At 34.3% G+C, this 23,215-nt stretch overlaps 1 protein-coding gene across 1 annotated transcript in view; it reads left to right on the forward strand.

Moving 5' to 3' along the window:
- The window catches only part of LOC139797724 (sodium channel protein type 2 subunit alpha-like), a 70,221-nt gene that overhangs the window by 31,969 nt on the left and 15,037 nt on the right, over positions 1–23,215 (forward strand). Inside the window, exons 8-19 of the mRNA XM_071747459.1 lie at positions 1,368–1,431; positions 2,639–2,780; positions 3,652–3,858; positions 4,676–4,966; positions 5,591–5,971; positions 6,935–7,067; positions 7,590–7,828; positions 9,934–10,107; positions 11,313–11,669; positions 13,532–13,981; positions 20,935–21,052; positions 22,888–23,042. Coding sequence (XP_071603560.1) covers positions 1,368–1,431; positions 2,639–2,780; positions 3,652–3,858; positions 4,676–4,966; positions 5,591–5,971; positions 6,935–7,067; positions 7,590–7,828; positions 9,934–10,107; positions 11,313–11,669; positions 13,532–13,981; positions 20,935–21,052; positions 22,888–23,042 — 2,711 coding nt within the window. The remainder of the gene's footprint in view (positions 1–1,367; positions 1,432–2,638; positions 2,781–3,651; positions 3,859–4,675; positions 4,967–5,590; positions 5,972–6,934; positions 7,068–7,589; positions 7,829–9,933; positions 10,108–11,312; positions 11,670–13,531; positions 13,982–20,934; positions 21,053–22,887; positions 23,043–23,215) is intronic.

A 23,215-nucleotide genomic window follows, 5' to 3' on the forward strand; every position in this document is an offset into this window, starting at 1 on the left:
GCATATTAGTTTAGTTGGGATAAGAGTTTTTCCAAATCTGTCTCTTCCAGATCTCAGTGTCTGGCCATCCTCATGGTGAAAATATTCTTCTTCTGATGGGTCAGAACCTCTCTTTTTTTGAATCATACCCAATGTTTGTCATTCTGCTGCCACAGACTAGTAAGAAACTGGTTTTGCATCCTTGGCAACCTCCTGTAGTTGCTGGATGCTTTCCACCAACTCTCTTCATAATCCTTCCTTTCGCCAGGCTGAACAAGGTCAGGTGCCTCAGCCCCTCTTTAAAGGGCAAATGCTCCAGCCCCCTTATCATCTTGGTGACCTTCTGCTGAATTGGGAGGCCAAACCCATGGACACAGCATTCTAGGTAGAGTCTCATTTGCTCTGAGCTGAGGAGGACAGTCCTTCCCCTCTCTCTGCCAGCTGTGCCTCTCTCCATGCATCCCAGGAGGCAGATATCCATCCCTTGGCTGTCAGGCACACTGCTGGCTCACCTTCACTCTTCTGCCCCTCTGCCAAGACCCCCAGGGATTTTTCTGCAGAGCTGCTCCCCAGCTGGTCAGCTCTCAGCCCGTGTCATTGCAAAGGGCTCTCCCTTTCCATATGCAAAACTCTGCATTAATTTTTGCTGAATTTTCTGTGTCTTCTGTCATTTAATTCCCAAAGCCTGCTTCAGACCCTCCCAAAGCCTTATATCAGCTTTTCCCCCAATTTATCATCCTTCCATCTGAATTTTTTTTTTTTAGGACAGTGGTTAATCACTAAGAACAAAATAAATTCCTTTATTTGTGTAAGCTGTTGCTTTATAATGAAAGCTGTGAATTTGTTTATTGTAAAGCAGCTGTTGTAACATCATTGGAACATCCTTCTTCCTTTTAAATGCTGCCTTCATATTTTCAGTCACAGGATATGCGTTAATGTTGCTCTGACTTAGAAACTGTTAGACAGCCATTGTTCATAGCTCCATTTTAAATAAGATAGCCTTTACTTGTTTCCTTACAATCTGCCTACTGGATAAGAGGAGTTCTAAGCTTTGTGCTTCCCTTTTCTTATTTTTTGAACATGAGATTTTGAAAGGATTCATTGTTTGCCGTGACACAATTTATGCCATTCTAATAATTGTTCTAGAATTTTATTTTTACACTGTTTTTGTTTCTTTTTCTTTAATATTCCAGCTTTACTTACCAGTATTGATGTCCCAGTATTTGAACCTATTATTGGGAGAATATGAATGAGATATTCAAGCTGAACTTTAACTTATGATAACATAGGTTCATCCTCACAAAAAAAAAACAAACCAAAAAAAACAACAAAAACCAACATCAAACACCTTCCATTTATAATCATGTCTCTTTCTATTTTTTCCTTAGGTAATTACTATCGCCTAGAAGGAGACAAGGATTATCTACTTTGTGGCAATAGCACAGATGCAGGGTAAGGTACACTGAAAATTACATAATACTTTATAGTAAGTAAACACCTGAACAGGTAAAATTGTTAAATGAGAAAATACTTTGTTTTAAATGTACTCTAAAAACTCACATGTAGCTAGAAAATTCCATTTCAGCAGTAAATACTGCATTAACAATGACTTAGGAGCATACTTTATCATGGGTTTCATTTTGTTTATCATCTTTAAAGCAGGCACAGGGTACTGGGAATTTGGACTAGTTTTTGGGAAGACATATTCAGAATTCTTCTGTCTGTGAACTGCATGCATGGCAGTGTCTTGCTCTCTTAGTGACAGTTCTTTGTAACAAGATCATTTAATTCATTATTTTAAGGATATATCAGACTTTCCCTTGTGTTTCAGTGCTTGTGTCTTCAAAAACACATACACTTAAATCTCTTTAAATCTATTTTTTTTAATAAATATCTCATGTGTATATGTAAGTAACTGTAAGATAATTTTATATGCGTAATTGTGCATTTCATATCCATGCACATATTTGAAAATCTGTGTAGTGTCTTTCTATGAAGGTCAGAGGCAAGAACTTCTGCCCTTCAAAAATGGGACAATATCTGAAAGAGTTCTGCTGCCTATAGCTGATACCAAGATTGCATCATGTACTATCAAAACTGTTATGAGCAGTTTCAGGAGATAAAATTATTGCTGTGATGGTTATTTGCTATTGAGGAATTGATAGAATTTGTTCATTTGACTTGAATAATTAAAAAAACTGAAGAAACCAAGAAATCTGTTATGCCAACCCTGCTGATAGACAAAATTGAGCATAAAATATATATGCTGACTCTGTTTTTTGGCATGGATGTATTCACATTATGGAATCTGTGTTAGGTAAATGTGTTTTTTCCCGTGAAGAGGTATAGCAACAAGTTTTAATGAGATGATTTTGTTTATAATGGTAAAAAAAAAGTGAAGAAGAAAGATTTTAATTAGCTTTCTTATTCTTTTTTTTTTTTTTAAAGAACACTCTTTAAATTTATTCACTATTTTTTAAAATTTCTTAAGCTACAAGTAGTAACTCCCTTCACAGGTAAGAATTAGAGCCTTCATTAAAAGCTCAATGTACAGTAATTTTAAAACAACTTTAGTTTTACATTATTGTTCTACATGCACTGCTTTACTGGTGTTTTTTTATTCCTTTCTCTCTTTTTTTATTTTTTTTTTCCTTCCTAGTAAATGTCCAGAAGAGTTTATCTGTCTGAAAGCTGGCAGAAACCCTGATTATGGATATACTAGCTTTGACACATTCAGTTGGGCTTTTTTGTCACTATTTCGACTGATGACACAAGACTCTTGGGAAAATCTTTATCGGATGGTGAGTATACAGTAAAAATTTTGTTTGGTGTCATAGTGGCCCCAAATCAAACTTGGAAAGGCTATTCATATGTTTATACATACATGCCACTGTTGTTTTTAGAAACTGAAAATTAACTATGGAAGATGGAAGGAAGAAAATTCAGTTGCATAATTAAGCAGATATGTGCACTTAATAAAGCATCTCAAGTGATTTCTGAAGAGGCTTGTGAGGTTTTTTTATTATGTTGGGGTTTTTTTGTTAAAGGTGGGTTTTGGTGTTTTTTTCTGTCTATATTTCATTTTGTGCTTCATTATAAGATCTTATTTTCCAAACTTTAATATTGAGTTTGAATTGTAAAAATACTTTGAGACAACAAAATATGAATCTTAATTTCTATATTTTGAATCCTATTTTTGATAACTAAGAATGCATGTCTTGATAAATTATATTTTTTCTATAGTTTTCCATTAATTGGTGTGTGTGAAAATCTGTTAATTGTAATAAATGTTACATTTTAATTATTTAATCGTTATGCCATTTTTTAATTATTTGGGTTAATTCAAGGGCAAGGCATGTTAATGCATAGTAAATATACTAAGCTTCCAACCTGTGATGTGTGAATTACGTTAGTATCTCTGATCCCACATCCTTTTCAATATTACTATGTTAAGAGGTTTGTCTAAAAGCAACATGATCCTGAAATATGTCCTTCATATGTATGAAAGCTCCCTTTATTTTGCTTTGTTACTCAGAAGGCTTGTATGAGCTTACTGCAGAAGGAAGAACAACTCAGTAATAGTTTTGCACTTTGCAAATTCTGTAAATGCTTGTGAACTGCAGAACTGGTGCATGTCTTCACCCAATGTGTCTTTTCTTTTCTTTTCTATAGACACTGCGAGCTGTTGGCAAAACATACATGATTTTTTTTGTTCTGGTAATTTTTTTGGGTTCCTTCTATTTGATTAATTTGATTTTGGCTGTGGTCGCTATGGCATATGAAGAACAAAATCAAGCAAATTTAGTTGAAGCAGAACAGAAGGAGGCAGACTTGCAGCAGATGCTTGAACAGCTGAGGAAGCAGCAAGAAGAAGCTCAGGTATTTTCAAATAAGTGTTTGAGCTTTAGTAAATTCCTTTGTGTGCTATTTGTTGAAAACAAAACCAGTAATTAAATCCCATATTTATAATACCCTATTGCCCAATTGTTTCACATACCTCACAAGTACTTTAGGCTGCTTTGTATGGCTTTTTATTTTTTTTTAAATGCACAATGTGTAAAGTGTTAATGAACTTAACCAAATAAAAAGTAATCTCAAATCAGAATAATGGTCTTTAAATAAGTATTTCTTATGTAAATAAGTATTTCTTTTAGCCTGTCATGATGATTTTTCAAATTTGCAGCTTAGAAATAATTGTGACATTTGTGAAATACTTACGGAGCCTTGATTAGAGTTTAAAATACTTTTATCCATAATTTTCTGACTAATTTTTTCTACTAATTTTTACTACTAGTGCTGTCACTACTGAGTCAAAGACTGAAAGTAGTACCCCAAAGTTATTTTCCAAGAGCAGTTTACAGAAGCCATCTCTTACAGAAACAGTTAAATTTAATTGACTAAATTAATGCAGACTTAAGTTTCTTTTGTTTGCATTTGCATTCACTCTAACTAATTAATTTATTCAACTATTTTCTAATGAATGCTGTACACAATGCAGACAGAGTCCATGATGTAGATGCAAAGCAGAACTCTGAATGACAACTTCATACCTGCCCATGTGTTTTCAGTCATATTACAGAATTTGAATTTTGTCACACATCTGTAATTTAATAGAAATCCTAGGGACAATGACTATAACTTTCTTTTAAAAATGGTGTGATTTGTAAAGCATCATATTCAACAATTGCTGTGGCAGGCAATAGCATCAGCTGCAGCGGAGATGACTGAGTACAGCGGTGAAAGTGGGATTATTGGACCCTCAGATAGTTCATCAGAAGCTTCCAAACTTAGCTCAAAAAGTGCCAAGGAAAGGAGAAATAGAAGGAAGAAAAGAAGACAGAGAGAGCTCTCTGGAGAAGAGGAGGACATGAAGGATGAAAAGCTTCCAAAATCTGAATCAGATGGCAGTATCAGAAGAAAAAGTTTCCGGTTTTCTTTTGATGGGAACAGGCTTGCTTATGGGAAGCCTTTCGCATCACCCCACCAGGTACGCTGAATAGTGCAGCTGTCATTTTTGGGGGGTTGTGAGATAACTGTGACATCCAGCAAAATTCCCTGTAGTATAAAAAGGAAAAACGTTGCAGTATTTAAATACTGACTTTCTCTAAGTATTATTTTCTAAAATGTATCTAAACAGTTGTTATGATCTCTCTAATTTTACTGTGTAGGATCTGCTGCATCTTAACATGCATAGCAGTATTGCAGTTAGGTTGAATTAGAAATCCCTTTTTAATTCATAAAAGGAAAATCTAAGTATACTGTATCAGTGTAGAAGACTGAGGGTATTGATATCTTCTAGCAGAAAGCATGATCTCTGAGGATCATTAGAATTTCTAGAAGTCCTGATTTTTCTTTTTAAAACAGAGGTGGAAAAAATTTTACCCTTATGCATGTTCATTTTTTTTCTGTCCAGTAATACTTTTAAGTATACTTTAAATTTACCCATTGAGGTGATTCTCATCTGTAGTGCATTTGTCTGAAATTTACCTAAGACAGCGTATTAAAAAACATTGACAGATTCCTGGGCAATAATTTTTTTTTTTTAATACATAGACATGCATTTTGTGTATTCGAAATCTTCAGCTGTTCTTCTTGTTTGTTTCCTTTGCAGTCTTTATTGAGTGTTCGTGGCTCCCTGTTTTCTCCCAGACGTAGCAGCAGAACAAGCCTTTTCAGTTTTAGAGAACATGGAAGAGAGATAGGATCTGAAAATGACTTTGCTGATGATGAGCACAGCACGTTTGAGGATAACGGGAGCAGAAGAGGTTCTCTTTTTTTGCCACGCGGACACGGTGAACGGCGCAGTAGTAACATCAGTCAGGCCAGCAGATCATCAAGAAGGCTGACAGTATTTCCAGTGAATGGGAAGATGCACAGCACTGTGGATTGCAACGGAGTGGTCTCCTTAGTGGATGGACCACCAGGTCTGTTGTCACCTACTGGACAGCTTCTGCCAGAGGTGATAATAGATAAAGCAACAACTGATGACAACGTAAGGAAGTATCAAATTACTCCAGGTTTCCTGACCTTTCTGCATTGCACCAGGCAATGTTTTAATGGAATGAAATGCTTTGAAAATCGTTGACGAGCTATGAATGCTTTTGCACATTTTCCTGAAATGAAGTGGGTTTTCAGTGATTCACTCAAAAGTGAGAGGCTGAAGCCTGAGAATGAAAGAGAACAAAAAAGCACATCCTTATATACCTGCAGAGCAAGGCTGTGTATGCACCTGTGTGGTGATTCAAATTAGTAATGTTAAATTGCTAAATCTATTTTAGAAACCAAAATGGGGCGCTCAGCTTTCTAGACATTCTTCATATTATTATGTCATTTTGATTTTCTTTTTCTTTATGGCTTTAGCCTCCCTTTAAAAGTATTCCTAATTCACTACCAATAATCATCTGGTTCTGTTTTTTTGCCTTGTGGTGTGCAAATATAATGTAGCCTTTAAGATTATGTTGACATTTTAGAAGCTCTGAAAGCTTTTTTTTCTCCTTGATCTCAGAGATGATCTGAGTTTCTCACTGCCTAGAATCAAGGTACAATTAAAAAAAAACAGCAAAGTTCATGCAAATTAATCCATTTCTCCCTCTGGTCACTTTTACCTTTTCCCTCAGTCTGCTTAGGAATGAACCAAAAGGATTGATCGCATGCTTTTCCTAGAAACCTTGGTTTATTGAAATAATAGTTATAATGAAACTGAATTATTGAATTTCAGTAGTATATATATTGTACAATATATGTAGAAATAATAGAATAGTGTATATAATATTCAGAATTATACAATGAAAACAGCTATTTCAAAAAAATACTAGTCCTATATTATATGTATAATGGAAAAAAATTTTAGTGTAACCACTTAAATACAAAGCTGTATATATTATGCATTCACTGAAACTTTCTTATACCTGTTTTTCAGTATTTCTAAAATTGAATGTAATTTTTTCCATTATAGAGCACTACTACAGACATAGAAGCAAAAAGGAGGCGTGCAAGTTCATATCAAATACCAATGGAGTTGCTGGAGGATCCTAATTTAAAGCAACGAGCCATGAGTATAGCTGGCATTATCACAAATACAATGGAAGGTGTGTTATAACTGCAGATATTAGAACTTTTTTTTTTTTTTACTTTTGTTACAGAAAATTAAAGGCTAAGCCTTAGTTAATAAGAACAGCTGTAGCAGGATTACTTGGAACAGTGAAAATACTACAAATGAAATACTTGAAAAATCTTGAGTAGTTAACAAAATTACATAATGAAATGAAATAATAAATTTAAATAATTAGACAATTGAGAGGACTACAGAGTTGGGAGTTTTACTGTGAAAAACATCCTTAAATGTAAACATAAGTAGTTTTCTTTTTAAAACAAGATCTTATGATAGTAAAACCAGACAAAGTTTTTAATTGTTAGCTCAAAACTCAAGTCTATTCTAGTTTTCAAAAAAATTTCTGATAGATACAACAACTTCCTGGAAGTCTTAGGAGGATCCTCCAAACATCCTTGAGAATTTCAGGGGAAAAGGTTTAAACCTGGAAAGGAGATAAACAAAAATTTGTCTTGATTTTCTGCAAAACTTTTTGACTATACATTTCTTTTCTTCACAGAACTCGAAGAATCCAGGCAGAGATGCCCACCTTGCTGGAATAAGTTTGCTCGCACTTTCTTAATTTGGAACTGCTGGGAACCCTGGTTGAAAGTAAAGAATGTAGTTGAATTTATTGTAATGGATCCACTTGTTGATCTGGCTATCACTGTCTGCATAATTTTAAACACACTGTTTATGGCCATGGAACATTATCCAATGACTAACGAGTTCAATAATGTACTGAAAATAGGAAATCAGGTAAGTCCATCGAGCTATATAATTTGATACAGTTGGAACCTGTTTTCTCTTGGAAATAGAATTACTTCTGTGATTTTTATTATCATCAAACAAAATAAATTTTGAAGGTTTAATTTTACCGAAAATAGTCTAAAAATACCATTTGAGATATGTTGTACTTAAGCGTTTTATTCCTATATTAAAATCACACGAGTTGGATATTATTTTGGATTACTACTTTGCACTGATTTTTTTTGGTTTTTTTGTTACTGTGTGTTTCAATGAAGAATATTGCTTTGATTGTTCCACAACAATTTGGAAGGCAAAGAATGTGTGATTAATTTCAAGAGTATTTGTTTATACAGATACTCTTTGTTCCCTCATTTGAGATTTTGTTCCCTCGTGGACACAGACTGTATGTCAGGTTTGGGGTGGTTGATTTCATTGCTGGTTTTATAATGACAATAATAAAGATAATGTTATCTGCTGTTCTTCTTAACCTGTGCTTAATGTCAATGGTAATTTTGATTATTATGATCTAACAAAATAATAAAACAACTTAGTTCCTAGAATATATGAAATCCTAGTACATGTTGGGAACTTGCCAGGCTTAAGTCTAAAGATGTTGATGTGTCAACATTTAAAGTATATGCTGATATTTTCAGCCAACACAAGCAATGTTAAATGTTTTTACCTTAACCTGGAGTCAGAGATCATTATCTGTGGAATATCATCATGTGATGTTGCTGGTTAAATTAGATTCAAGATGTATTTGAGGAGAAAGATAAGGAAGATGAGTAGCTGAGGGTCAATAGCTGTTGCAAGTGATCATGCTTGCATTTTTTACCCAGGAAGCACAACCAATTTTTCCTTTCATGTGTAATGAAGTAGCTTGACATAAATCTAATTTTGTGCTGTTTGAATGTAAGTGTTCTTTCATGCGATAAGAATTTGTTTTTACTCCCAGTCAGCCAAAATGCCACCACAATACAGATACAGTTTCAGCAGTTTTTTCTTTTTGAACTGTCAAATGCCCCTGGCTTTTTTTAAAAGTTTATTCATCTTTCTAGTAAAAGATAATGATTTCTGCAGTTCTGTAGATACTGATGGCCATGCCTCTACAGTAAATGCAATGAATTTACTGCCTTTTCAGTAGCATTGTTTGTCTTCTTCATAAAGTACCAGAAGCAGGAAAGAGCTTTAGTTCAAATATAAGGCATAACAACTTGTCTCTTTTTTCTTTAGGTAGCTAGAAAGAGAAGATATGCTTTCTGTGTCTAAGTTCTTATGAAGAGTTCATTTAATAGCGCATTGCTCTCTGATTTATGACCAGCTTATATTTTTCCACACACTTTTGTTAAAGCAGCTTCTATTGTGGCAAGACTAACTGTTATCTTGCTGAGGAAAGTTCCTTTAATGAAATAGACAGCAGATATGAGGAGCAAATAGGAGACCAGTTAGGAGGAGAGGCTGATGGAATGGGACTGTTCAGTTTGGAGGAGGCAGAGAGGAGACCTTATTGCTCCCTACAGCCACCTGAAAGGAGGTTGTAGTGAGGTGAGTGTTGGCCTCTTTTCTCAAGTGAACAATGAGAGCACTAGAGGAAACAGACTGAAATTGCACCAGGGGAGATTTAGACTAGATATTAAGAATAATTTATTTACTGAAAGAGTAGTTAGGTACTGGAACAGGCTCCCCCGGGAAGTTGGTGGTGGACTCACCATCACTGGAAGTATTTAGAAACTGTGTAGGTGAGGCACTTCAGGACATGCTCTAGAGGGCAATACAGATCTTGATATCTGTTTTATTGGGGGATGTTGACAGCTTGATGTGGTGAGCTTAGAGGTCTTTTCCAACTGTGACAGATCTGTGATTCTGTGAACAATTTATTCTTCACTGGTCATTAAATGTATCTCACATTTAACTAAAGTTAAGAGAATTATGCTACAGCTCACTTTGATTTTTCCAGTTGCTTTGTCTTTGAGGTTCATCTTGTGATTATTTTCTTTACTAAAATCCTGCTGTAACACAATTCTTACTTTTTACTTAAGTTGTTCTTCATCTTACTTAAGTTGTTCCAATTATTCATAATTTTCTATAAATAACTATAAATGCTCTCCTTTCAGGTTTTTACTGGGATTTTTGCAGCTGAAATGGTTCTCAAGATAATTGCCATGCATCCTTTCTATTATTTCCAAGTTGGCTGGAATATTTTTGATAGTTTTATAGTGACCCTTAGTTTGGTGGAGCTTTTTCTGTCAAATGTGGATGGATTATCCGTTCTCCGATCTTTCAGATTGGTAAATAAATTAGTCAAAATGACATATATGTATGAATTAATGAATTGTATTTCTATTTTAACTTTACTCATATAAATAATATTTTCTAGTAGTATTATATATATATTTTGTTGAGTATCACAGAATATCTCTGCAAGTGTGTTTTAAAAGTATTCCTATTATCAATTAAAACTGTGTGCTGCTATGTGGTTCAGAAGCAATGAAGTATTTTTTCAAGGGAAAGAGCTATGATGTTACTGAATTGCTTTAACGTGGATGACTAAAGCACAGTGAAGTGTACACTTTATTTAATTAATTTTGAGAGCTATAAATAAATAAAACATTTGTAGTATTCTGTCTACTTCCATATCTGTAACTGGGAAAAAGACTAGAAGTGTTCCTGCTAAATGTAGGAATTATAAAATTCCTATTTGTTTCATATTAAAAATATTTTTATTTTCCCCCTTAGTAAAAAAAAATGCTTTATTGTATTAAAAATTATTTTCATTTTAAAAATGAGAAAGTAACTATGAAACATTCTTTCCCTTTCAATTTTTCATTTCCATTTTGCTTTTATCTGAAAACAAAAACTACTAAATACTTTTCTGGGGGAAGGAAGGGAGAATAGGTTATGGATAAGAAGAAGTATGAATTAAACTTTTTTCCTTTCATAAGTTGAAATGGTTGACTTGAGGCTTGTGTTTGGCTTTATTTCTAGATCATGGTTCTGTCTGATCTGTTTCAATTGTTGAAAGCAATATTCTATTGGAAGACCCCATTCTTTGAGAACTTCAGAATCCATTGTTTTCCTTCTGTAGAGTCCTGTTGAACTTTTTTTTGTTGTTTTGTGGGGCTTGGGGGGTTTTTTTGGGGTTTTTTTTTTAGGTTTTTTTTTTTTTTTTTAATTTGGTACTGCACACAGTGGTTGAGGTATTTGCCCTGCTCATAATTTACTGACTGAACAAATACAACCAATGTGATGTTTCTTTCATGTGGAAAAGAATATACAAATGCTACAAAAACCATAGTGAAGTCTAAAATTTTTTAAACTTAAAAAGTGTGATTTTTATGGTCTCCTGTTTCTGTATAACTTATGATTGTTGCAATCATGTTGAAGTTTATTCTTTTTTGTTACGGCTGAGTATCAGTAGTTCGTGATCTGTTAGCTTTATAGCATTTTTGTAAGTACTGCAAATAACATTTATGTTGTTTGTGTTTTTTTTCAGTTACGAGTTTTCAAATTGGCAAAATCTTGGCCAACACTAAATATGCTGATAAAAATTATTGGTAACTCAGTGGGGGCTTTGGGCAATCTGACCCTGGTTCTGGCCATCATTGTGTTCATTTTTGCTGTGGTTGGGATGCAGCTGTTTGGAAAAAGCTACAAGGAAGGTGTCTGCAAGATCTCCAGTGACTGTGAACTTCCACGCTGGCACATGCATGACTTTTTCCACTCTTTCCTGATTGTGTTCCGAGTGCTGTGTGGAGAATGGATAGAAACAATGTGGGACTGCATGGAGGTTGCAGGCCAAACCATGTGCCTTACAGTCTTCATGATGTTCATGGTGGTTGGAAACTTAGTGGTATGTAGCCAAAATAATACAACAATTCATTATTCATTTGAGAAAGAATGGTAACAAAACCAGTAATGAAGTTCTTAAGCATTATTACATGGGCTGTTTACATACGGGTTTTATTATTTTGAATTTGTTACAAATATAGGTTCTGAAATAGAGTTTTCCGTTTGTTAGATTTCTGATCCTATATAGAATCCTCAGAGTGGATGATGGGACCCCTCGGGGGTCTGGAAATGCCTTTCAGGGGATATGGGTGAGAGAGAGAAGTATCATGGGTTCAGGTTTTTGTGCATTACCCCTGGCTACCTAGAGAGAGAGAGAGAGAGAAGAGCAAAGGCACTCGAAGTTCTGCTCCCTTCAGGGAGCTTGCTGTTTGCAGAACAGGACATGACAAGGCCTCTTCTCCCTTACAGAGGCATCACTTTTGATCACATATGGCCAGATTGTTGGAAATTTTTTTACTATTTTTTTGCTCTGTGCTGCTGTTTTAGCAGTCTCTGAAACTTGGGGTGTTTTGAGCCCTACTTTCTTGTACAGCCAACTTTTTACACGAGTAAGAAAACTTGAATTAGAAGGCTGTGGTTTTGCAGAAAAAACAGCTTTAAATACTTCACATTTTCTTTCACCTTGCCACACTTGTGCTTCCAGTTTCCCAAGTTTTAACAACCACTTTTAAAGCAATCTGTATTATATATTTTTTTCTTGTTCAGAGGAAAGCATCAGATCTGCCCCAGTTTGTACATTGCCATGTAACAAATTCTCTTTTAATTTTTACTTTTTTTTTTTTTTAAACTCACCAGTATTTGAGGCCTCCGTTGCTCTGCCTTTTGCTCTGCTTTTCTCATTGCCTAGTGAGTCTTCCTCTTCTACTCTAAATGTTCTCTTTAGGCAACTGTCACTAGCAAAAGAGATTTTAAATTAGTTGTACTGGAGGCATTCTAATCATCTGATTATCTAGAAAGCAGTCACGCATTGCTACTAGTGGCACAGCCACTTGGTCCAGGATTTTCTACTGATCTATTATTGTTTTACAATTAGGAGAACTGTGAAATTGGTTTAATGAACTAAACATCCTTCTTCAGTAGTTTTCTAAACCACAAGATAGAACTCTGTTGAATGAAGCATGATCTCTGTGAATTTTTACACAGTATTTAGTGTATTCTAATTTTATACCATAGCTCTAGTGGAAATTCTCACAGGAGTAGCTAGTGCCTCCTGTATGTTTAGGGTGCTGTTAGCCAGCTGTCTTTGTGTTTCCAGCACATGGTTTTACCTGTTATCTATCTTCAAAGCTGCTGATTTGGAGGCTTTAAGGACTGGTACTCTGCTGCTTTGGCTGTCCTACGACCATTTTATCTCCTGTTAAACTCTGGACTGGTGTAACTGAGATGTATTCTATGTTTTCTCTTGCCTTGGATGACTTGGGAATTAGGATACAGGGTGTGCTTCACATTTTCTAAGTTGCATATGGCAAAATATTTGTGAGAGTTTGGACTACAGTAATGTTTTCTGCACAGCTCAGCTATGTCTTCCATTGCAGTGTGTCCTTGTGCCAGGGAAGTAAACATTTTGGTTCTGTTCTGTCAGTACCAAAGAATCATTAATTTCTGACCTACAGACACAATCAGAAAAAAGAATTTGCCAGTCTTCATGGTCATACAGCAATGCAGTACCAGAAAAAAAAAATTAATTAGGGCATAGGGAAGGTGTTCTACTTAAATTGTATTTACATTTTCTTTACTGGATAATTTTCAGAATTGTATACAGCAAAGGAAAACATGACATCTAAGTTCTTAATGGGTGATAGAAGAAGGATGTAAATGAAAAATTGTGAAAATTCAACTGCATTGTTTTCTTTTTATTTTTAGGTATTGAACCTTTTTCTAGCCCTGTTGCTGAGTTCATTTAGTTCAGACAGCCTTTCTCCTACAGATGATGATAATGAAATGAACAACTTACAGATGGCTGTTGCAAGAATTCAAAAGGGAATAGGTTATGTGAAGAAAAAAGCAGGTGAATGTGTCCAAAAGGCTTGTGGGGAGAAAAAAGCTGTTGTGAATCAAAGAACAACAGATCAGTTGAATGATGAGAGAGATCATTGCATTTCTAACTGTACCATCGCTGAAATAAGGATAGATGCAAATTATCACAAAAATGAGAATGGAATGGCCACTGTTATAGGTGGCAGTGATTACAAATCATTCATAAACAACCCAGGCCTTACTGTCACAGTACCAATAGCTGTTGGAGAATCTGATTTTGAACATCTAAATACAGAAGAGTTTAGCAGTGACTCAGATTTGGAGGAAAGCAAAGAGGTAAGATACTCTGTAGTTTGTATGAACAAATTATACCAGTTTGTATTCTTTCACGGTTGTCTCTTCCTGCTTAGAAATAGAATGTGATTGTGATTTGAGGTCTCTCTAGACTGTCCCAAGAGTGAATAAACTGAAGTGAGACTGTGGAGCCAAAGAGAGTAGGAAATCCAGGCAGAACACATACAAACCCATTTAGAAAAGGGTTTTGGTTTTCCAAATTTTTAGTTGGATAGACAAAACAGTATGTGCAGAATAAACAGAGGCAAAAGGCCTGTTTTTAGAATATAATAATAATATTTCCATGACATAAAGGTGAAAGTGGGCTGGTATTTAAAAATATACTAATAAAAAACAATGCCTTTGTGCCTGATTTTTAAAACTCACTGAATTCTACAGCAATCAGTATTATTTTTACTGGATAATCCAACAGAGTTGCTGAGGCTAATGAGTGCATTAACAATTGAATTATGAAGTTAAAATTATGGGGGGAAAATGAGGGAACAATGCCAGTATTAGAAGGTGACTGTCAAGTAAAAATTAAGAAAAAAAATTCTGTGATTCTAATTCTTGAATGAAAAAAAATACTAATTTATTGCTTGTTTGTGGGAGTTTTGAACCTGTCCCTTCAAAGACAATTACCTGACCTTAAACTGGGTCAGCTTTAGAAAAGGTGACATATGCCAGCAGCTGCAGACTGATGGGAGAAGCAAAATCCTGGATTTCAGCAGGATCCTGAGACACGCTTCGAAATTTCAAATTGCTGTGCTGTGGCTCCAGTGCAGACCTATCTCTGGTGTCAGCTCCCTTGGCACCTGAAGACACAAGGCCATTAATACAAGAGTATCACTGCTTGTGCAGACAGCCATACTCCAGCCTGGATTGCTATGTTTAGATTGTTTTGTTTTGCTAGGCATGTTTTTTTCTGCCAGCCATGGGTTTTCATTTTGCATTGCTCTGTATCTGTTACAATACATTATGTACCTTAAACTGTTTGAAACTTTTTTTTTTTTAAGTCATGCAGTTAGAAAAGCTAGTGATGCTGGGAAAAAATTGCTTACCCAGACGTGGTATTTGACCTTGTATGAGTTAATGTGGTTTTTTTTTTTCTGTTTTGTCTGAGGGTGCCTTCTGAAAATGTATCCTGGGTAGGAATTTAGAATCTAGTGATGACCAGGAAAAACCTTGAAGATAAAATGCAAATTAAAAATAATATTTTGCTTAATTTTTAGGATCTAATTACTATCATTTAGAGCCTAAACCTGTAATATACACAGTGTGGGTGTATCTGCCTGTGGTTTTGGTTTGAGGTGAAGTTTTTTGGTGAGGGTTAAGGGTGGAGGGATTTTTAGTTTGTGGGTCTTTTATGTTCAGGCCCAAGTCCAATATATATCTGTGAGCTTCAGATATTCTGCTAATTTTATCTCTTTCAGCATGTATTTGGGTATGCTTTGACAGCTATAAATGCTATGTTTTGCAAATGTGTGACATAACTAGAAAACACATATTTGAATAAGCAGGAATCCATACTTCTGCTCTTTCCAGAACTCAGCCTGGAGGGTACCATGTTTTAACTTCATTGCGTACCGTTCTTACTTCTCACAGGAGTAAAATCGAGCTGGATCAGTCAAGAATGCAGATCTGGTGCTTTTTAACCAGGCAGAGCATCGTGTCAGCATGTTTACACAGGTTACCTAACAAATCATACCTATATGATCACTTTTGAGATTGACTGGCCTGCATGCTTCTCAGCTACAATATATTTTTGCCCATCCATTGCAATGTGGTGGAAACATGCGCAGTCAGTCCCGTGACTCCTGTCACAGCATGGCTGAGGGCAACCACAACATGTTTCTCTCTCCTTGTCACATCTTTGGTATTTTTTGTACTACATCTGTGGCACAACCTGCATGCTTTGTAGGTTTTATTATTCCTCAGGACCATTCAAGTTCAAAAGAGGTTAACAGCCTACGGTTTTATGAAAATGGAAAGGTAATATTCACTGGGCTTTTTCTGTTCATCTGTTGAAACATGTTTTTAGCTGTCGTGTACTTTTGAACATTTTCTGATTGTGTTCATTTGACCAGTGCCTTTGAAGCATATATATAATTACTTTTGTGGTACAATGTTTCTATCTTTTGGTAGAAGTTGTTTCATGTTTCTTCACAATGTTGTTATAATTTACATTTCAGTTTTTTCATACAAAAGGAGCTAAAATATATGGTGAAAGATACACTCCTGGGAACAATCAAGCATTCCTTTTTCTTTTTTTTTTTTTTTTTACAACCTTTTTTTTTTACTGTTTTGCAATCATTTTGAATATAGATGCAATAATTTAGTTATATTCTACTCTTGAACTTGTTGTATGTATGTAAGATTGGAACTTCAAGACTCATTTATATCCATTTTTCTCTTCATCATCAATAACTACTTCTTTGTGAACTTAGTTACTTTATTTTTAGAAAGACAAAACAATTTCTAGGAAAAATTCTATGCAGGATTCTATTAGGTGCATGATAAATCCAGGTGGTTTAAAATCATATAAATAAGCTCAAGCAAGCAAGAAAATAAATTTAGGAAAATCTAGGATAAGGCTAACATTAAGACAGTTGCTAGAGTTACAAAATAGGAACTAGGAACCTTCTGAAACCTCCAAACTCAGGGTTTTGAGAGCTGTAAAACAAACCTTAATTGTACCAGCTGTGTTTCTTATTCCTGATGATCTCTTCCGAATAGCTGGAAGATCTTGCCATTTAGCACTCATTGGTGTATTCCTTTTCCAATTGCAATTTTTCTTCACATGGTTTTGTTGTGGCATCCTGTGTTACCTTTCATGTACTCTTTTGCACTTTATTGGAAATATTTCAGCTCTCGACTGTGTGTCCAGGGCTCCAAAAGCTATTCAGAGAGAAGGAATGGATCTCCTTAAGAAATTTTGCTAAGCATCTTAGAAAAATTGCTTAAGTAGGGGAAGATAGAATGTGGCAGTATCCCATCCTGCTGGTGCTAAATTTTGGGGGCTAATTCTGATTTAGTGGATATTATTTATGTGACACTGTTCCTGCTTCAAGGTTCTGGACATGAATCTGGACAGGTGTAAGCATGCAAAATAGTAAACCAGAGACTTGTAATTATTTGACTGGAAAATACTTAAGTCCTTTTCATTTGGATATCACATTGTCTTACTATTATCTTCCATGCATAATAAGACTTTTTTGATAGAACACATGCTTTTTTTCCCCCCTTAGCGTTGTAGAGTAGTAGAGTTAGGTTTTAGTTTTAGTTTTGTGAAAAAAACTACATATTTTCTATAGAAAATAATTTTTATTTCTTAAAAAAAAAATAATTTTCAAGCCTTATTTATTGACATACTTTTATTTTTACCAAAAAGGATATATATACTGCAGAGTGCAATAGTGAGAAGTCAAGCTAATGTGATAAAGAGGATGATAAAAAAATAAAAAGTGCTGTCCTTTTCATTATGTTTTTAATAGTTAAGACTAAAGGGAAAAATTGGATTACTTGTATTTTTTGGTTTGGTTTTTTTTTTTTTAGACATATTTCCTGCTGAAAATAACTCTAGTTAAGCAGGAAAATACTCAACTGATCGATCGTAAGTGGCATAACGCAGGTGTGCTAAGGTTTTGTTTTGCACTTCTATATAGTAATCATTTAAGATCCTATATTCTGAAAGGTTCCAGACCATGCTCTCCAACATTCGTCATTAACATTTCACTGCAGTTCTTTGGTAACTTCTCCATCAAAAAGAGACTCAGTCTACTTAAATTAAAAGGAGAGAGAGGGAGAGACATCCTTAGTAAATGAGATGAAAATATGCTGCACAGTCTTCCTGCGGGTTTGTTTTGTTTTGATTTTAAATTACACAAGAGAATGTTTCCCTTCTATTTTTCATATTCACAGCTGTATGGCTGGTACGTTTGTTCTTTGCTTTGAGGGATGGGAAACATCAGATTTTCCTTTAGTATTTGAATATCAAAAGGTGAGTGACTTATAAGTGGAATGCACAGTAGGTTGCACCATGTGACTAATCAGTTGGCCTACTTAGTAGCTCATACTACAGTTTTCTTTAAAGTTTCCTTTAAAATCTATGCACTTTCATTTGCTCTTTTTAAAGCAATGATCGTGCAAGATGGACTCTGCTATTTTTCTCAAGCAATAGTAGTAGTGTATTTGTAGTAGTAGTGTATTTGTGCCATCATACCTCAACTCCATCAGGAAAAGAGAAAGATCAATATCCAAGTTTTGGCAGCCCAGTGCTTCTATTAAAAAGAATCTGAATAGCTTTTTACTGCCACCAGTGAAAAAGAAAAAAGGTATTATATTGAGGAAATTTTCTTGACTAAAAATGTTTTGACTGCTGATTTGCAGATGTCAAGGCAGCTCATCAACTTTTGAGTACATAAGTTGACTCATTGAATTCAGTGCTTACTGTATGTGCAATGAGGTCTTCTTAGTTCAGGAAATTTTGAACAGCTATTAAGTGTCATGGAAGGTAAATATTTCTGAATTCTTTAAAAACCTGTTTCTGGAATGATTCACTAAAACAAATCTCCACATTTTGTACTTAGCAAAGAAACTGGTTTTTAAACTAGAACTGGAAACTCTTCAATGTATATTGTTTTTTACTGTGTATTCTTGTTTGTTTGTTATTTGATACCTTAATCTTCTTGAAAAATATGACCACCCCAAATGAAAAAGAGAACTGATGTTTAATTAATTCTGTAACTCTTCAAGCACAGGATTATGTCCTGCACTGTTCTTAGAAGAAGAGAGAAACAAGCTACCTATCCTTTATATGAAAATAGTTCATTGAGCCTGTAATTTGATTCCTAGAGTCATGAAATTTGCCTTAGCTAAAAATATATAAAAATGTTTAATCTCAGATTCTTCTGCTATGTGTTAATTAAGATATATAACTTCATGTTCTAAACACATTGATTCTTTTCTGTGTATGTTTCCATTTATGGTTGTCCATTTTTAAATGTTTTTAATTTATAAAAATCTGTATTTTTTCAGTTGAATTCATGTCATCTGCTCAAAAGGCGTACTAAGTAGCTTACATTTCAGATAACCCGTGGTACTTAATTCTGTTTTCAAATTCTTTTAGAAATATGGAGTTTACAAAACTTCCTTACTGTTAAAAGAATGCATTTTCAAAATTAGTAATTTTATTTATAATAAGTTCATTTTTTCAGTTTACCCACCACTGCTACAGTGTTTTGCAATATATATGCTATGTCATGGAATGATGAAAGCAGCATATTAATAAAATGATTGAGGTAAATAGTGGTCAGGTTCAACAGTTAACAGGAAAAAATGTTTGTTGTGGATATTGATATTCTAAAATTAATGCTATTAAAAATGAAAAGAGGTACTTATATTAAATATGAGTAATCTTGGGGTCCTAGTCTAGATATTTAGTTTCTAAAGTAGCAGCAAATTAGGCAATATAACTGAATCATTTTTAATAAAAGTTAATGCTGAACATTGGTTTATTTTTTCTTACTAAATTGTCTTTGTTCACAAACATAGCAAATAAAGAGAATTTTTTTAAAAACATAACATAATATTGTCTTTTCACATTTTATAACTGAGGTATAAATGCAGCTGGATTGGATAGTGCCTGTAACTTTTCTTTTTTTACATCTGAAATGTCTCTTAATCATGCAGGACTAGCTAAATTATGTTAATTTTACAAAACTGAGGCTATTTTAAAAAGTGTGCTTGCATCATTCCCTACATTTAGTTGTGTGAATTAATTATTGATGTTATATACTTCTTGAAAATGACATTGTAAAATGTTAAAGAAAGCTGTGACAAAAACTACTTTGACTTAGTTTGGTACTCATACTCAGATTAAGTGTACAGGACACCACATCTTTCCTTCAAGTCTCCAGACTACGGATTTTTTGCAATAAACATGTAAATAAAAAATAAGGTTTGTTCTTACGTTAGTAATTATTTTTTTACTAATGTGACTTCTGCAGTTTTAATTATTAAAACAAAACATTTCTGTTATTTATGGGTGTTGACTGTACAGGTATGTGTACCAGAATAAGGAGTAGTTTCAGAATGCACAATGTTATACATATGTGCATTGGCAAAAAAGAATGCAAATGAATGCCAGTTGAAATGTATTTATCATACTTTTTCCTTTTTGAAACTTAGTACATATGAAAAAATATGTTCATATGGTAGTGATAATTATGTTGTTTAAGACAGGGTGGACTTAATTTTTTTTTTATGGATGTGTTGAGGATAATGTTCAAATTCCCATATGAAACCAGATTTATTATTTATCCTGAACTTAATTTAGCATTTTCCAATTCCTAAGAATGATCATAAAACCAAAAATAGCTTAACTATATGGAGTCAAATATAAGAATTTTATCATAAATTGTCATATATGCCATAAGTGCTTAGCTTGCATCATAGTTATGTTTAAGATGCCAGTAAAATAATCAATTTCCTTTATTTTTAAGTTATCAATAATGGGCACTGAATTAAAATCAGTCCTTAAAAATCTGCTACATTTTCTCTCTTACACTGTTTATTCTGGCAGTTTGCAATTTAAACATTTTCTGCTGTCAGAATTTACTGTCTTCAGGTTGAGGAGACTGCTCTGACAGAAGCATCTACCAACAGACATTATCATAAAGTATAAAGTGTAACTGGTATTGGTTTAAAATGTAGCAAGAGAAATTATAGTAAGAAACCATTTGTAGAAAACAAAATAAATAGGATATCTCTGGGTAGAAAGTGGATGATTTATACACATTTCAACAGCATTGACTGCTATATGTGGATGTTTGTGTGTATTTCTGGTGACAAATAATAGTTCTATTACTTGCATACAGTGTTGCATGCTAAAAGTTAATTACAGTTCTAAAAATGTAAATATTAGCAACATAACTGTTAGTAAATTTCATTTTCAGAAGCTGAACTTTTCCAGCTCATCTGAAGGAAGCACAGTTAATTTAGCTCTCTTTGGAGAAGAAAAAGCTGAAACTGAACCAGAAAAAGTATCAGAGCTACAGGCATGCTTTACAGAAGGTATGTTTTACAGAAGATGTTCAAATAAAATTTGGGGTTAGCAATTACATTGTGGTTGTTTGCAACAAGCATTGGCAGTGCAAAGAATCTACTTGCTACAGCAGTTCTGGATCCGAGGTTGTCAAGTCTTACAATCATTTTGCCTGTTGTAAATAGTTGCACTGAAATCCATGGAGTCATTTGTGTGATGCAGAGTTAAATACGTATGTGATAGTCCTTAATATTTTTAAACACTAGGAGAAATTCTCTTAACTGGTTCTCAGCAATCAGTAATCCTGTTGATTTAAATTACATTCTCAGTAGTGCAATCTGCAAGACCAATCCTTCCACTAGATTCATTCCACTGAGAAGTTTTAACCAGAATCACGTGATTACCCGTGGTCCCTTCACACTGTTAAAAAACAATCCAGTGGATACTTCAAAGCTTGGAAAGTTTGATTCAAACAATGGAGTTATTACCTTGACATTACACTATTAAGGGGGGTGGAGGTCCATAAATATAATTGTGAATGCAGCAGGTGAATGAGATCCTCTGATCTCACTTGAGAAGCCTTAACAGCATACATGTATTTCCTTACAAATTTCCATTTATTTTAGTTCTATATAGCTACATCCTCTAGGGGACTACTCAAATTTACTGTAGGGGAATGTATTTCCCATTTTTGTGATAATACAGATTTTACTTTCCTTTTAAGTCATGATTAAATAATTCAAAACAGTATTCCAGGATTGTCTGTCTTGACCTGTCCATGCTTTTTGATTGACTGTAATGAAGATGTCTTTGACTTGGGGTAGGATTCTTGTATGTTAAAATATTATTTTACCCATGTTTGAAAGAGAAAATTGTTCGGAATGTGGGGATATATTCATTATATCAAGCTCCCTCAAATAATTTATATTGCAGTTCTTCCTTATTCTTGTATGGTGGGATGTCTGCCAAACCTTGAGCATAAGATGATTTTTTTCTGTGATGTAGGCATTTTGAATTGTTGAAGATAAAATAAATCATGCTCTTCACAGTAGTAGCTGTTTTATCTGAGCTGAGGAAATACAGTGTAACTTACTGTAACATACAAATGTAATGACACTCACAGGTAAACTAGAATACTGCCTTTAGGACCCATTAGAATTTTTTAAACTTGGTTCTGTTTCTATGTGAATAATAATTTTTAAAGAAATAAGGAGACTACTATTAGCCAGACATGTACTGAGGTTATTGAAGAGTGTGCCTTGAGGCCCCATGATAAGGCAGGAAGTTTTCTGAAGTGCACAGACTTCTGTGGGTGGATGCCACAAGTCAGTACCACATGGAACACATTCTTCCATTAAATCAGTTGTTTAGGTCATGAAGCGGGTATCCTTGGTCAGCTCTTGAAGCAGTCATTCCTCAGTATAATAAAATAAAGATTAGTTACATCTGTGTGATTTATTTGAACCTTAGCTGAGACAGAATTTTTTTGAAAGAAGCTGCTGAACTCTTGAGGTAGCTCACATGAGAGTTGCTATGTGATTACGTACTTTGTTTCTACTCCCTGTCAATTCTAATGTTCTTTAATTATCTGTATATAAATGAAAAGTTATTTTTAGACTGTGCTTATAAATGAACATTAGCTCAATTAAATGACATTTTCTACCTTGATGTTGTGTCAGGGTAGTAGAAAAATTCTGTGCATGCAAGTTTTCCTGCATCCAAGGTATCAAATTAAGAAGGTAGGGATGCTTTAAGTAGCGTGCAGTATTTGAAATTCTGACTACCTCATGAAACAGGAGTTAGTTTTTTACTTTTTCAGAGTATTGAAATTCTACCATATAACAGTTTGTCATCATATTATCAGGCTGTGTACGGAGGTTCAAATGCTGCAGAGGCAATATGGAAAGCACAAAAGGAAGAATTTGGTGGAACCTTCGAAAAACCTGCTACAACATAGTAGAACACAACTGGTTTGAAACATTCATTGTATTTATGATTCTTCTCAGCAGTGGTGCTCTGGTAAGTAGAGCTTGCACCCATAGAAACACTACATACAAAAATGGTTTTTGTTTTTTTTTTTTCAAGATAGTATTATAGTACATCTGTGTTCATCAAGAAAGGAACAAAGTTGGCTTCAAAGAGATCTTGGAACTGAATTCCCAGAGTATTGGGTAGTGCGTTTCAAATAAGTC

Source organism: Heliangelus exortis, chromosome 6 (genome assembly GCF_036169615.1).
Source record: "Heliangelus exortis chromosome 6, bHelExo1.hap1, whole genome shotgun sequence".
Taxonomy (NCBI): Eukaryota; Metazoa; Chordata; class Aves; order Apodiformes; family Trochilidae; genus Heliangelus; species Heliangelus exortis.